The sequence below is a fragment of the Euprymna scolopes genome, chromosome 37, assembly GCF_053919585.1.
Source record: "Euprymna scolopes isolate OS-2025 chromosome 37, ASM5391958v1, whole genome shotgun sequence".
NCBI classification, from domain to species: Eukaryota; Metazoa; Mollusca; class Cephalopoda; order Sepiida; family Sepiolidae; genus Euprymna; species Euprymna scolopes.
The window spans coordinates 79,104,696-79,120,009 of NC_136518.1; the positions used below are offsets into that span (position 1 = coordinate 79,104,696).

Consider the following 15,314-nt stretch of genomic DNA (forward strand, 5'->3'; position numbering starts at 1 on the left):
CATACATACATATTCCTGGTGAACCAAGTGCAAAAGAGATTCAGACAATTGCACTTAAGGGAACAGTGAGGATACTAAAAAGAGCTCTCGGTTGGTTTCAATAAAAAAGCGGGGCAATGTTGGCAGCTGGTTTGGCTGCCCCATACCCGGCATTAAAATCTTCAAAGGAAAAAAAAAAAAAAAAAAATTAAACAGACAGGTGAGATTTATATTATAGACTAGCCTGGGTTTGGAGGCGTGTGTTTAGCAAAGAAAAGACAAAAAAAAGTTGTAATAGGTAAGCTGGCTTGAACCCATGACGCAAAGGCAGAAAGGTGTGTAAAGGTGTTGGTTGGGGGGAAAAAAAAAAGAAAAAAAAGTTGTAGCAGGCAACCAGGCTTGAACCCGTACCGTGAAGGAGGAGGAAAAAAAAAAAAAAAAAAAAGTGACGCATTAGCAGTTGCGCCCATCGCCAAACCAGAAGTGACATAGGTTTAAATTAAGACGAGACAATTAAAAAGAGGGGATGACTTTTGAAAATATCGACGAAAAAAACGCCCCTCCCTGTAGAAAAGTGCCCAGTTAAGGGTGAAGGTATCGATATTTGTAGTTCGAAGAGTCGAGTTTCAAAATGATACCCATCTCGTGAAAATCCGTCGCTTCTACTGAAAGTTTTTGCAACATACAAACATACATGAATGGATAGAAGTTGAAATAAATAGCAATTTTATTTGGAGCATCGCCCACACTGAGAGTTGAACCTTCAACTGACAGAAGAATGTAACTTTCCAACTGAATTTTACTAAGTTCTTTATCCTTGCAGACAATTCTAATATGAATGTTAGGAGACTTAAAGCTATTTTATAAATGGGCCATGGATATACAATCTTAATACGTATACATCACTATTTACTTCTATAAATCATCATTATCTATATATATAATTTATAATTAATGGTTCCCATATTGTGTTAACTTCTACACTGTTTGCTAAGTAATTAATCGTCGTCCATTCCTCAGTTCAACAAGATACAAGTGAAGAAAGTCAAGAGTTGCATCAATCGAATCATAAAAAAATAACACGCAAGATGAGAACAGTAGTCCAATGAATCAAAACAGTACGGATAATAGAGAGTTTTGCTTCTAAAATATATTCTGCGTTTCCAAAATTGTGCTTTCCCTATAGTTTCTTCAATATAGTCAAGACAATCCCAAAATCTACTAATCAGATAAACAACCTCCAACGACACGGAACGTACAAAACTAACTCTTCTCATGTGCCACATTGACCTGGACCATCACTCTCCTTCATTTTATTCTTTCTGGCTTTCCTCAACTAGTTTTTAAACACTTTGATCGAATTACCCCAGAAAATCCTGGACGATGCTAAATTAATATTGTGGGTCAGGGTTCTCAGAGTAAAAGAACCAAACAAACTATAGTTAAGCAACAGAAGGCAACTCGCAGACACTTTTGTTTGCTAAACACGCAAAAACAATGATGATCAATCATAAAGAAAGAGCGTCCATGACTAAAGGAGAAAATTATAAGAGTGACAGTGAAATCTATTGGTAAGTTGCGTATACAGATTGCAACACATGAACCAAGCCACATGCTGGCTCAAATAAAAAAAAATGGCGTAAAAAGTAAAATACACGCTTTGGTGAAAAAAAGTCTGTGCTGAAATAATACATGTTAGTGTATGTGAAAAAATTCAATTGTAAAGTGATACTTTGAAAGTTGAAGGTTCAATCCTCAGTGTGGGCAATATCCCAAAATACAATTGCGAATTACTTAGGACTTCTACCCAGTCATGGTTGATGGAACGAGAGCATGTAGCCCCTGTGAAGTAAATAAATGGTTCCGTTCAAAATCTTGTGCAGATTCTTGAGTTCAACAAGATAAACCTGAAGAAGGTCAGAGGTTACATCGACTAAAACATCGTAAAAATGACATTCAAGATGAGGACAGTAGTCCAAAAAAATCTAAATAACCTGAAACTTCAGTTTCTTTGGAATATTTTAAAGAGTTTTTAAGGGACATAATATGAGCACAACATCTCATTTGTAAATGAAAATATTTCAGATTTGCAGTAAATTTAATCCATAGTAATTAGACAACGATTAAGTAAGATTCTATGAATTTCATTTTTTTCTTAATCTTAAATTTAAGGTATTTTCTGGAATTAAAATCACATGATGGATTTGGATCAAAATCAAAATAAAGAGTATTGTTATATATCAATTTTTTTTATCTTCATAAGGGAGACATAAAAATAGTACAAAAATTTTATTTGTCCTGGGACGGGTATTCTAATTACTAATCTACAAGATAATGCACTTTTATAAATTGCGTTAAGAGTTTGTTATTGACATGGCGCCATTGTTCGACTCAGTTAATGTTTGAACTATGAAAACACATATAAAACACTTGCGCTACATACTTTTGAATCCGTAGAATGCACCAATTCGGAGGTGATTTTGAACAGGTGCTGAACTACTGTGTTCTCTTCTCTGTGAATTCTTACCATTCTTTCCCTACATGGCATTAAAGAACTATTGTTTTTATTCTTTGACACATAAATTGAATTGAAAAAATATGGCATATATGGTTTACGTTTACTTGCCATTACTCTATCATCAAATCGGTTTTACCTCTTCCAAGCGCCATATTCACTGTGTTGTGTTCCTCACCCGTAAGCACCTCCTTTGTTACAGGATCATGGGGAAGTCCTCAATTTCTGGCAAAATTTAAACTATAAATTTACATCAGATTCTCAGTTGTGACAAAAACTGTTGTTGATGCAAGGATTCATAATACGAATTCAATGAAATTATGTCAACCAAGAGACTAGCCCAGAGCCAAAGCAAGGCTCAGATCACTAAACCCTCCCCCTGACGACAGATAACATACATACTCAACAGAAAAGACATTGGTATTTGCTTGGAACACAAAGTCCAACTATTTACAGGACAAACTGAAGAAAGAAGAGACAGGTGTAAATATCGAGAAAAAAATAAAAGTTAAATTTTCATCGGACTTAAAATATGAAGCATAAGACAGAAACTTGACAACATGGTCAAGAAAGGTTCAATAGGTTAGGAAAACCTCTCAGCACAATCAAAGGAAATTTTGCAGTCACATGACATCCCATCCCCAGCAGAGCATGGGAAGTGGTCAGCACTGATTTACTTCACTGTTAACAATACCTAATTGCCAATATTACTACAGCAAATTTCCAATTATATGAAATATGACTGGCCTGACTACAAGTAATATGGTCGTCTCAGCAATGAAACAGATTTTCTATAAGCATATTATTCGCACTAGAGTTGCTAGTGACAATGAACCACAATATTCCAAATGAAGCAATCAAAAAAGTTGCTCAACAATGACAATTGGATCACATAACACCATCTCCAGAGTTCCCAAGATAAAATGGTTTTATTGAACGATAAATTCAAACAGTCAAAAGAACATTAACTAAGGCAAAGCAAGCAAGAACAGATTCTAACTTAGCAATGCTATGCCTACAAACACCAATCAACCATAAACTTCCAAGCCCAGATGAACTTTTAAACAATCGTATTATGGGATCGCACATAACTGCAAAAATTCCAAACCCAAAACATCGCAACGCTGACCATTTTCGATGAACAACTATCACAGTCAGGATATGCAGAAAATGTCATGACAGAACAGCTCATGATTTAACATTTGTCCCTGGACAATATGTACGTATGCTGGATAAACAAACAGTGAAAATGGAAACCAGCAACGGTTCTGAATAAATGTGCAGAAGAAATCATACATCCCTCAACTACGAAGTGGATCTTCAAAAAGTGAAACCAGACTAAAAATAAGAGCAGATAGAACATCGACCGATAAACAGGTTAATTTCAATGACCACATCACTGTCAGAAACGGGACACACTAACACAATATATCACACCAATTAACCTCAAAACATTCAACACATGATAACACATCTCATATAACACAACAAGTGGTTGTAAAACACATAAGCCATAATGATATAAGCAGCAAATATATTACTGTACATAACAATTATCTGAACAATGTTTTCAATCTGGTAAAGGGAATGTATTAATATCATGGAACTACTTTCATATGCGCAATATGTAACCACTTGGCGTAGGAATGATATAAAACGTCTTACGTTTGAAACATGGGTTCAAGACAACATGCGCGTGTCTTGCCTCTTTTACAATTTACCACACCTCGATAACAACATTATTACACAAGGGTGCTGTAAAAAGTATTCTGATGATTTGTATCCATACGCCAAAGCTTCTGATTTAGGAAAATCACTCTGGTGATACACCTGTCTATTTACATCACAGAAAAGTAGTGCAGGAAATAATTTGGTTTAATAACCGTTTTAAATGCTTGCATGAATTGGATGGTTTTTAAAAAAGTGACTAACCTATCTCTGACCAGGTCTTTATTTAGCCCACCCCCACCCCCTTCTCTCAAGGCCATGCTAGCATTTTTTTTGTTTTCCTAAGTAAAATATGCAATTGCTCCAAAGTCTTTTTTTTTTTTTTTTTTTTATTAAAATTTAGAGAAAAACAATGTCAAGTATTATGGTTAATGTAATCTCTTTTTTTTTCCTTTGGAAAATGGACTCAACACATGAGAAAACTTTATCAATTTATAGTAGGGACTCCAGCTCCCCTAAAATATGATTAGAAAATTTGCTGATTAGCATTCCATGATAAGGGTGCTTCAAATAATCAGCAATACCCCCCCCACACACACACCATGAAAGGAGGTAATGCATAGGATGATGGGCTCCAAGGACCAAACAGAATCCCATACCTAACTTCTGATAAAAGTTTGAGGGTTGTAAAAAATGTGTTTTAAAAGTCTTCATCTCGGAAGAAGAAAAAATTGCCCCCCCCCCACACGAATGTTTGTAAAAAAAAGAAAAGAAAACAAAAAAGGTGATGTATAAAACAGAATAAAATGTGATTAACAAAAGAGAAACGTGACCATATTAAGAAAATAAACCTAGAAAAGAAACTATGGATGTGGAGGGGGGGGTATTGGAATCATAAGAATCTTGGAATAATGGCAGACTTTTCCAGGGTTAGACAAACATCAACATGAAGGAAGGAGCTTAAAAATAACTATGTTAACAGACAAATGTAAACATATTTTAACTCACACGAAGTCCATTTACCAATGCCATTTTTTTCTTTTTTTTTTTTTTTTTTTTTGCAGCTTATTTCGGAGAAAAAAAAATCAATAAAGATTTTTTTTTTGAAGTCGTCAGAAAACCGTCTAAATTGATTTGGAAAAAAAAAATCTAAAAATATACATATACTTATTTACTCAAATATATATATATATATATATATATATATATATATATATATATATATATATATATATATATAAATTACATATATTATTTCAAATGTTAAGTTTTAAAAATAAATATTCATTGGTTTACCTCCCCCCCCTTTTTTTTGTTATTGTTCCACGACCTGACGGTGAGCAATTTTTTTTAATTTCGTAGACTTAGACTACAAAACGACGAAACCAAAATATTAAGCAATAACAAAGATAAATTTAAGATCTAAAAATGTAAATATAAGCAAATCAGCAAGTGTCCTCCCTCCACCTTTCATTGTTTTTATTTTTCGAGTGTTGCAACTCGTTACCGGATGTTATGCAGAGCCAATATTGGCCGCCATGGGACCCAATCTGTACAAGCGCCGTTGTTTTGCTTTGTAAAATATTAATGCATAGTTTGAAACAAACAAAATCTTTAAATAACCTTTGAAGACAAACAATTAACTAATTTAGGATATATTATTAGTTTTTAGACCAAGATCAAAGTGTAGTATCAATCACAAAAGAAATCTTTCTCTACTGGGTCAATTTTTATTTTCATCTTATCTAAAATTGGATTTTCCCCTCGGACTAAAAACGAGATCGTTTCTAACTGCCATCACGAAGATACAAGTAAATGGGGAAGAGAAGAGGAACCAGTTTCTAACTTTGCACTCGTGGGGAAGCAAGTAAAACTAATTTGCCCCCAAACTGTCAATATAAAAAAGATGATTCTGTATATTTCGTGCGATTAGATGATCATAACCCTGAAAATACCTGGAAATTATATTTCTAACCTTAGCATGGGATTTCACCTTATGATAACGTAAAATGATCACCCACTTCCTGCCCAGAGAGTGTTATTGATGACATTAGCTAGTTCTCGGTCGGCACATAAAGTATCCTGGGTATTATGGCCTTATAAAGGTTGTTTAATTCTCTTCCACTGTAAGAAATTAGACACCAGGGTCGGAAAGTAGGATTGAGAAATCAGCGCCCCCGAGGAGGAGGGGCAGTCTGACCTGCAAAAATTGCCTGGCATTCCACGGTGAGGACATCTAAGGCGGTTAACAAAAAACTAACCCCTTCTCAAAGAGAGAAGGCAAAGCTTGGGAGGGTGGACCTCCTAGAACTGCAACTGCACAGAACTAAACTACCACCGCAAAATAAACAGAAACCGGATCATTACAGGAATGATTTAATCTCTGTTGATTTTGGGGGACCCAGGATAAAGATCCCTAGCCGAGGGTTCGGTAAATCAATTACAAACTTTTTTTTTTTTTTTAAATTATTTTGCCAAATTACAAACAAATCAATTGGGCGTTTGATCGAAATCAGAACGAAAAACGAAATACTGAATTTAAAAACCAATGGTATCTACTTAATTGTCGTTTCGAGATATCTAAAACTTACGCAAAATTATAAAATAGACATAGTCAATGGAAATAGTTTTCGAAGTCTATTGCAAGTTTTATTTAAATAATAAACAGACGAGTTTGTATGTTACTAGGAGAGATAAGTGTAGTGTGTCTTGTTACATTTCAATCGCGGATCAATGGATCGTGAAAGTACACGTTTTATGTAATAATCTTGTAATATGCTACTAACTGCGACATGACAATTATGAAGACACATTGCTTTTAGTTGAAATTCAAATGTGTGATTTTCGTTTTTATTCTTAATATGTAGTAAATATTATGTACCAACAATCGTATACCAAACACATGTAAGATCCAACATCTTGACCATATAACATGGGATAGAGAACGAAACGAGTAACGATTTTTTTTTTATTTCAGAACTCAACTACGAGTATATTTTCATTGTTTTCAGTCTTTTTTTTTTTTTTTTTTCATCTTTTTTATTTCTTTATTATTTTTTTTTTTTTTTGCCATGTCGGATTTAGAGTGAGTGTTGGGTTGGGGGTTAAGAGTACTTTAATATAGGAATCTAGCTTAAAATAAATTCGTAAATCATTCATTGTCTAGACTGCATTTACCCCCACTCCTTCCCGCGAGATTTTCCCCTGCAGCGAAATTCAAAATTAATTTTATTTAATTAGTGTTCAAAATCGAGTTAATTAGGATTATTTCCCACCCAGTGGTCACTGGTCAGCAATCCTCTTTTCTTTTTTTCTAGATATTTTTTTCCAAGAAGAGTGCGAAGACTAATTTTTTTTTTTTTAATTGTCAGTCTAATAAATACAGACGAAGAAAGAAAAAAAAAGTCTCTTCCAAGTACAACAGAGGCGCGTTTGAAAATTAACGTTTAATCAACCATAATAAACTTTATGCTTAGCTTGAAGCTTCAATTTAAGCCAGAAACCATTCTCTGGTCGGCATTTTAAAGGTTTAGAGATCACTTTCGGAGCAAATAATGTCCAGCCCGAAATTCGAAAGCGATTTTGAAGCCTTCAAAATGTCAAGAATTAAACGTTTAAAAGATGAGTCAAATATGTTTCATTGTGCCGAGTTGTGTCATTAGGCTTAAACAAAAATGAAAACGAGGAACTTTTGAACGCGTCCCGGTCCTTTGCCGGTCGCTAAAATATTTCGACAGGATTCCGAAACAATTTTTCTTTATATTACGTAAAAACATGTTTCAGGAAAACAAGAATAAAAAACACACATCGTACACGTACACGTGAAACAAAACACCGAAATCAAAAATTGCTCAGAACAATAAAGTTGGCATCTTTATAAACAAGCTCATAAAAAAAAAAAAACTAAATTTTTACGACATGCCCCTGCCCCAGCGTATTGTTAACACCCCAACCTCTCCATGTTAAGAACGGCTTTCGGAATAAACACCCCCAACCTCGAAAGCCGTTCTTAACATGGGGTGGTTGAAGGTGTTAGTACTACGCTGGGGCAAGTCGTAAAAAAAAAAAAAATACCCCAAAAGTCTAGCTATATGGAAATGCGACAACTTAATTCCTAGTTAAAATTGGGGACAATGCCCCCCCCCCAAAAAAAAACTATTGCAAAAGTCTTTCAATAAAAACGATTTACGTGACTAAAATAGTATTGGTGCTTGTGCAGATTACTGATGTTTTCAACCAACACATTTCAGGTGAAAACATTACTTACTTGCGTAGGATTTAAATCGACTTTTCCGGACAGTTTATTTATTTATTAAATATATTTATACATAAATTTATGTCCTCCCTTGAATAAACAATAAAATAATATTTTAAATATTACTGGGCATTTTTGCTATCGATAACAAACCGGAAAAGTTTACTAATGTTTTGTTTTATCAGAAAATAAAAAGCTTGTAGCTTATAAATTTGTCTGTTTAAAAAAGAAATATGGTTTTATAGAAACTATGTCAAAAAAAAAAAAAAAAAAAAAAAAAATGAATTTTTTTTTTTTTTTTAAGTGTTATACATGAAACGCACTTGTGGTTTTCATTTTAAATTATGAAAATATTTTTTCTCAGTTAAATACAAGTTTCCCATGAAGAAGAAAAAAAACTTACAAAAGAATAATTACAAAAGAAAAAAGATTTAAAATATGAAACAAGGTAAAAAAAAAAAATCATTTATTTTCAGGCAAAATTTCAATTGGAAAAAAAAAAAAAAAAAAAAACTGTCTGAGCTTGAATGCCGGGCAAACATTAAATTAGAACAAGCATTTTGTAGATTTAATTAAACTTTGTTTCGATTAAAAAAAAAATAATAATTAAATAAAAATAAAAGCGAAAAACAACTTTATAAAATAACTTTTTAATTTATTTTGAACTTGGAATTAGATCTTTTGTGTGTCTGTGTGCGCGAAAAAAAAATACATTTGTTCTAATACGAGAAATAAAGTTAAATTAAAGTTCAAACAGAAAATTAAATTTATAAAATTTTATTAACACCCCCCCCACTAAAAAAAAATTAAAAGCTCTACAAGATTTAAAAAAAAAAAAAAACGCACGTGCTTTTTATAAAAGAAAACGAACAATTTTAAAGATAAATTTCTTTAAATTAAAACGTTAGGTACTTATGCAGAGAAGATACTGAACTGTGCTGAAATCATAACATTATTTGAAAAAAACAAAAACATTATTAGCATGGAGAGGGAGTGTGTTCTGTAACTATTCTGTACTTTCACCTAACAATTTAATAAAACAAAATATTGTAAAACTCGAATTTTTAACTTGAAAATACTTTAAAAAAAAAAACAAAAAAAACAAAACAAACAGCAACAGCACAGTCCACAGTACCTTCTCTGCATAAGTACCATATATATATATATATATATATATATATATATACACACACACAAAATTAATTCGCACGTTACTACAGAAATATTGATTTTGTTTAAAACCAGTAAACGATAGTCTCGATTCAGGAGGATTCAGTATGTAAAACGCAATAAATTGAAAATATGGCCAAATTGTAAACTGCTCACCCCTCCCCTCCCCTCCCGTTGTCATCAGAAAAATAAAAACAAGATTTGGTGCTTGTGTAGATTGGGTGATCTTTTCAAACCAGCGCATTTCAGGTGAAAACATTACTTACGTGTCATGTCGAAATTAATATAAACTCCAAAGATTAATACTTGCTTTTCAACGTGACACGTAATAATGTTTTCACCTAATGGGCTGGTTTAAAAAAAAGTCACCCCTCTACACAAGCACCCAAGATTCTTTTATTTTTCTTTCGTGCGCTTACAGGACAATATCGTGGGAAAACGTGAAGAAGAAAAACAAAACAGGTAATGAAAGGGGGGGTGAAATTACTACATAATTTAACATAAAATGATCACGCAATTCTTGACCACCACGTCGAATAGAACGAGTAACCATTTTAATTTTAAAAATGGTTACGCGTTCTGTCCCACGATTTGTAAACAAGGCTGAGTGATCATTTTACGTTAAATTTATATAGTACTCCCAATCCTAAACTTGTATGTATATATATATATATATTTTTTTAAATTATAGGTATTTTCATATCGTTCACGTTTAATTGGATAAGAAAAATACTTCTTATTAATGGCGTGGGGGCAAAGGGTGAAATTTTAACAACTATTTAATATACATATTAAGAATTAAATTAAAACCGTTTTTATTTGGAAGATTGTTCTTTATGCGTCGATCTTCTGATTAAGAGCAAGGTGTTGTATCTGTTTTGGTGTTACCCATGTTTTCTATCCCCGGTCAGGAGGAAAAATCTTCCTATGCCAAGGAAATTGTCTCAATCAATTTTTGGGCGCTGGATTTTCTTCAGACCCAGTTTTTAAGGGGACTTTAGACAAAAGTATTTATGTCTATTTACTGTCCCCACACCCCTCAAAGAATTGTACATATCTGATGTTGTCCGGGAGTCTAAACTTTCACTGTTTTCCATTCCCCCCCCCCCCATAAGATGTTTTAATTTCTTTAAAATTATTTCATGTATTAAATTACCCCTCACAAAAACTTTGAGGTTTTAATTAGAATTTTCTAAGAATTTTAAAGACAGAAATAGCTGACAATTTAAATATTTCCAAACACACTTTCAAATTTTGAAGTGTCACGAACTAATTCTTTTGTTTGTTTTCAATTATCAAACTATTAAAATGGCTAGCAAAATCTGGGTTTGTTTTAAAATAGACAGAGGTATGAAAAAGTGATAAACAAACAAAAAACAGTTACCAAAGGCAAGATAACTTACTTTTCCACCTAGTTGGATAAGTTTTTAGTGTTTTTACTGACTTTAAAATGTTTATTCGGTTTAAAACAAGTTGTGTCGAGCGCTACGTGAAAACAAGAAAAATGGTTGTGTTTTGTCCTTGAAGTCTCGATAATGGGTTAAAAATTAAAAATAAAACAAAATACTGGTAGAAACCTGGCCAATAAATGTCACAGTAGCATTTATTGGGTGGATTTTGCTTTTTTTCCTATTTTTGAGCGGTTATCGAGACTCCACCGAGGATCATCTCATGTCAGCCAATATGTTTTTTTTTTTTTTTTTGCTCTAACTTAACACTCGGCAGTATAACTTATAATTATAGCGTGCTTATAACTAAAACTCTTTAAAATAAGTTAAAACGTTAAAAACTAACCCAGATAGGTAGGACAGTAACTTATCTTGCCTTTGGTAACATTTATTTGTTAGATATTTGTTTTTTTTATTTATTTATTTTCGTTTTTTTTTTTTTGTCTATAGTAAGAAATATCCTACTGTTTATCTTTGGCTTAGGGGCACAAATGAATCATAATACTTGACTTTGGTCGATAAACTTTTAATTATAACCAGAAATTAGTTTAAACTCGACTTTTGAAAATGATTTGAAATTATTTTTAAATTTCCAAATATGAGACATAAAACGTTGTACGGGAATTAAAAAAAAATATGGTCTTCACGGAGTTTTCTTCGTGACCGTGGGAAATTCGAAAGTGATTTTCAAGCCTTTAAACTGTGAATTAGAAAGTCATTTCTGGATATAATTAAAGTTTATAAAACATAAAAAAAAAGTCAAGTATTATGGTTTTCTTTGGGATGGACAGTATCCTAGAAAAAGAACTGAATATCGTAAATTTATCACAGGTATATTTAAAAAAAAAATCATCATCATTATGAGTTTCATGTTTTTTTTTTTTTTTTTTTTTTGCTTTTTGTATTTATGACTACATCAAAACAAAAACAAAAAGCTTTTAAGAGAGATAATGTAATTTTATGTATGTGTAATTTATTCCTTCTTACTATGTCAAGCTGTTCTTCATCCGATTCCACGGAGTCGGTCAGTCCAAAATCGACATCTTCTCCATTCTTCTTCCTTCGTCTCTTCAATTGCTGAATTGTGGCTTCATCGTCACCAAGTCGTTTTTTGGGCGGCATCACAACAAAATATGTCCTTTTACTTTGTTTAATCTCTTACTGACAGCTTTAAGAGAAATCCAGGCGCTTCCCCAAAACAATAGTTGGTTAATTAATATCAATTAAAAAAATGTGAGGAAAAAAAAAAACAAAAGAAAACAAGCCGACGCAGGTCGTTAGTCCGTCTGACGCTTGTCCAAAACGAAAAAAAAAAAAAAAAAATTGAAATAAATTTTGCGTGTGCGCGTTTTTTTGTTTTTTTTTTGTTTGTTTGTTTGTTTGTTTTATGGACGAATTTTCTTTTCGTTTTGTTTTATGGATTTGATAATATTTAAAAAAAAAAAAAAAAAAAGTATATATAATATTATTAAAAGGCACAGGAAGTGTCCCGTTTGTTGTTTTGGTTTAAAAACATACAAAAAGAAAAACGTGCCTCTTCTGGCCCAAATCGCGTTTTTGGAGCTCCTCCCTTCTTTCCTTTGTATATGTTTATTTATGGCGGTAAAACTTAAAGAAGTAGAAGGAGAGAAAAAAGAGAAGGGCTCGCAATGCCGGTTGTTTTGTGTCGATACAAGAAAGAAAAGAAAAAGAAAAGCCGAGATAGAATGAAAGTAGAGAAAACTAAACTAGACAAATATATCTATAAAGAGGTTACGTATAGATGAATGCGTATTAGTAACCATTTTAGCAATTAATTCCATTTCTTGGCGAGATAAGTTCTTTGTAAAAATAAACCCGAAAACCTCTCGCTTTTTTATAAAAACAAAAAAAGCAGCTGTTTTTATTATTATCAAAATAAATTTGTTTTAAAAAAATACTAATAATGGAGTATGTTGAAAAGCAAATATGTTATTTTAGTTAAAACAAAAAAAAAAAAAAGTAAATGGGACACTATTTAACGGTGTATTAAAAAAAAAAAAAAATCCAGAAATCTTTGAAACCCTTTTCTGCAAACTATTTTTTTTTTTTTATTCCTTACAAAAATCTAACTTATATGATCTATGGTGAAAGTGCACTCACCACCCGAAGATTTACCTTTAAGAAGTTGTTTGCGGGGAGGTGGAAAGAAAAAAAGAAAATGCCTTTCAGAATAAACACTTCCAACCTCCCTATGTAAAGAACGGCTTTCGGAATAAACATTCTTTGGAGGTTGAACAAGTGCACATTGACCGGATGTATTTTTTTTTTTTTTAATTAAAAGGGAAAGGGTTGCAAGCATGTATTTATTTACCTCCGCATGAGGGCAAATTTAGACAGGTAAGTTTTTAATGGTTGGAAACCCAAGCTCTTCAAAAAAGGTAACTCTTGATTGCGATAGCTATTAAATTGCCTGAGTCTAGAGAAAATTCTTCTTTACTAACAGAGAACAGAAAAGATGAAGTGTAATATCAGAACAGGTACTACACTTGTCTCTTAGTCAAAAAGAATAATTAAAAGGACATATATGCAGAGAAGTATATATAAAAATATCAGTAAAGGCCGAAACAATTGTATGCTTGTATAGTAAATAAAAATAAACACTTTTTTGAGATAAGCATGAAAATGAGTAACCATTCCCGGTCAAGCAGTTTATTAAAAAAAAAGAAAGTATTTGTAGCTCTGCTATTGCACTATCGAGCTATCTAAATGAACTTTGTGTTAATTATATCTACATTTGAATACACAATTGGGAAATCTTTATTTCAATAGTATAATATATATATATATATATATATATATAAAATAAAATTTTACCGTCATTGGATTATTTACCGTTCACCAGACTATCCATTCACGTGAAATCACCTTTTTCTTCACCATATTCCCTCTGCTTCACTTTTTGTTATCAAGTAAGATCTTTGACTTACTTGCAGTTTCATCAAATACTTTTGTATGCAAAATCCGATCCCGCATTTTGCTAATTCCTACCCTCTGACGAGAAGGAAAGTATTTCTTCGAAACTCTGCGGATTTCTGTGATGGAACCATTTGCTGCTCAAAGTTGAAATGGAGTGGGTTTCAAGGTGGATCTGTTTGTGAGTGGTATCATGCTGATGGCTGCACCAGTGTTGACTAAGAATTTGAGGCCATTGTTATGGTTCCACACATAGAAGAGATGGCTATGTGAGTTTATACCAAGCATTGTCACTGGCTGTTGGTTTACTCATTTCTCTGGGTCCTATTGTGTCTGCAGAGGGATTGGCACTTGTGGACCTGGTCACTGAAAGACTGGTGATACCAACATTCATCTTGTTTGTTCCTCCATACCTGACTTGAGCTGACTTCGATTACATATATGTGGTGCTGGGCTTCATTGCCTTTGGCATAAGAAGAGTCCCAGGTCTCTCAACTCTGCACAAATCTGAGCCATCTCATCCTTGAGGCATTGTGTGTGGTTTCCAGGGTAATTCTCAACATGATGGACCCTTTGGTGGGCCTGAGAATAAATTTTGTTGGCTGAATCGGTCACAACATCAAGGGGTGTATCAACTGGTACAAGAGTCAGTACTTGAACTATGTTTGCTGGTAACCGATCCATTCATAGGCCTTGGAGATTGGGTTCTGCCACTGTGTTGTTCCTGAGGTAGCCTTTCATCAGATGCAGGAGCTGAGATGGTCCTCTATCCCCTAGAGACACGTTAGAAAATATGTCTCTGATGAGGTCTTCATCTGAACACAAAATTTGGGCTTAACGTAAGCCCTTCCATTATTCAGATGATCGTGGTGGCTGTTTTATCCAAATATGTAACTGTTCGACAAGCAATGTCAGCATACATAAACAATATATGCCTCAACAACAGTGTGGTGTCTGTGGAGTGAGTAAAGCAACATTTCCTTTGGTATGGGCTAGAAACCAAGGATCCGGAGTGGCTTCAAAACGATTCACAAGTGTTTACATTGGAAGTCTAGGGGGAGTGTGGCACTTTGCAATAGAAGTGTGGAAGTATGATTTCAGATGTCCCAGTGGTTGTCACACATCGTGCCATTTTCTTCCTGTTCAGGAAACTGATCAGGCAGGGTAGCTCCAAACAGCAACAAGAATTATAAAGTGAAAGGCCGCCAACATCATGACCTGAGAAGATGCCCCACTTCGACAAATGATCCAGGAAACAATAGTCAGGCTGAAGCGGAGTGATCTTTTACAGGGTCTATGGTGTGTGAATGGACAAATCATTGATCTTCAAAGATGAGTGTTGATC

General features: G+C 33.4%; 1 protein-coding gene and 1 long non-coding RNA gene across 3 annotated transcripts in view; one reads left to right on the forward strand and one right to left on the reverse strand.

The window, feature by feature from the left end:
- The window catches only part of LOC145261242 (protein RCC2-like), a 60,312-nt gene extending 47,021 nt beyond the window's left edge, over positions 1–13,291 (reverse strand). The window contains exon 1 of one of the 2 annotated variants that reach the window (XM_080119625.1): positions 13,172–13,291. In XM_080119625.1, the coding sequence (XP_079975751.1) occupies positions 13,172–13,276 (105 nt within the window). In that variant the 5' untranslated portion in view covers positions 13,277–13,291. Of the gene's footprint in view, positions 1–12,022; positions 12,489–13,171 lie in introns of those variants that run through there. The other variant, XM_080119624.1, reaches the window with a different exon arrangement.
- The window catches only part of LOC145261244 (uncharacterized), a 34,600-nt gene continuing 29,090 nt past the window's right edge, over positions 9,805–15,314 (forward strand). The window contains exon 1 of the long non-coding RNA XR_013864432.1: positions 9,805–10,049. This is a non-coding gene — a long non-coding RNA (uncharacterized LOC145261244). The remainder of the gene's footprint in view (positions 10,050–15,314) is intronic.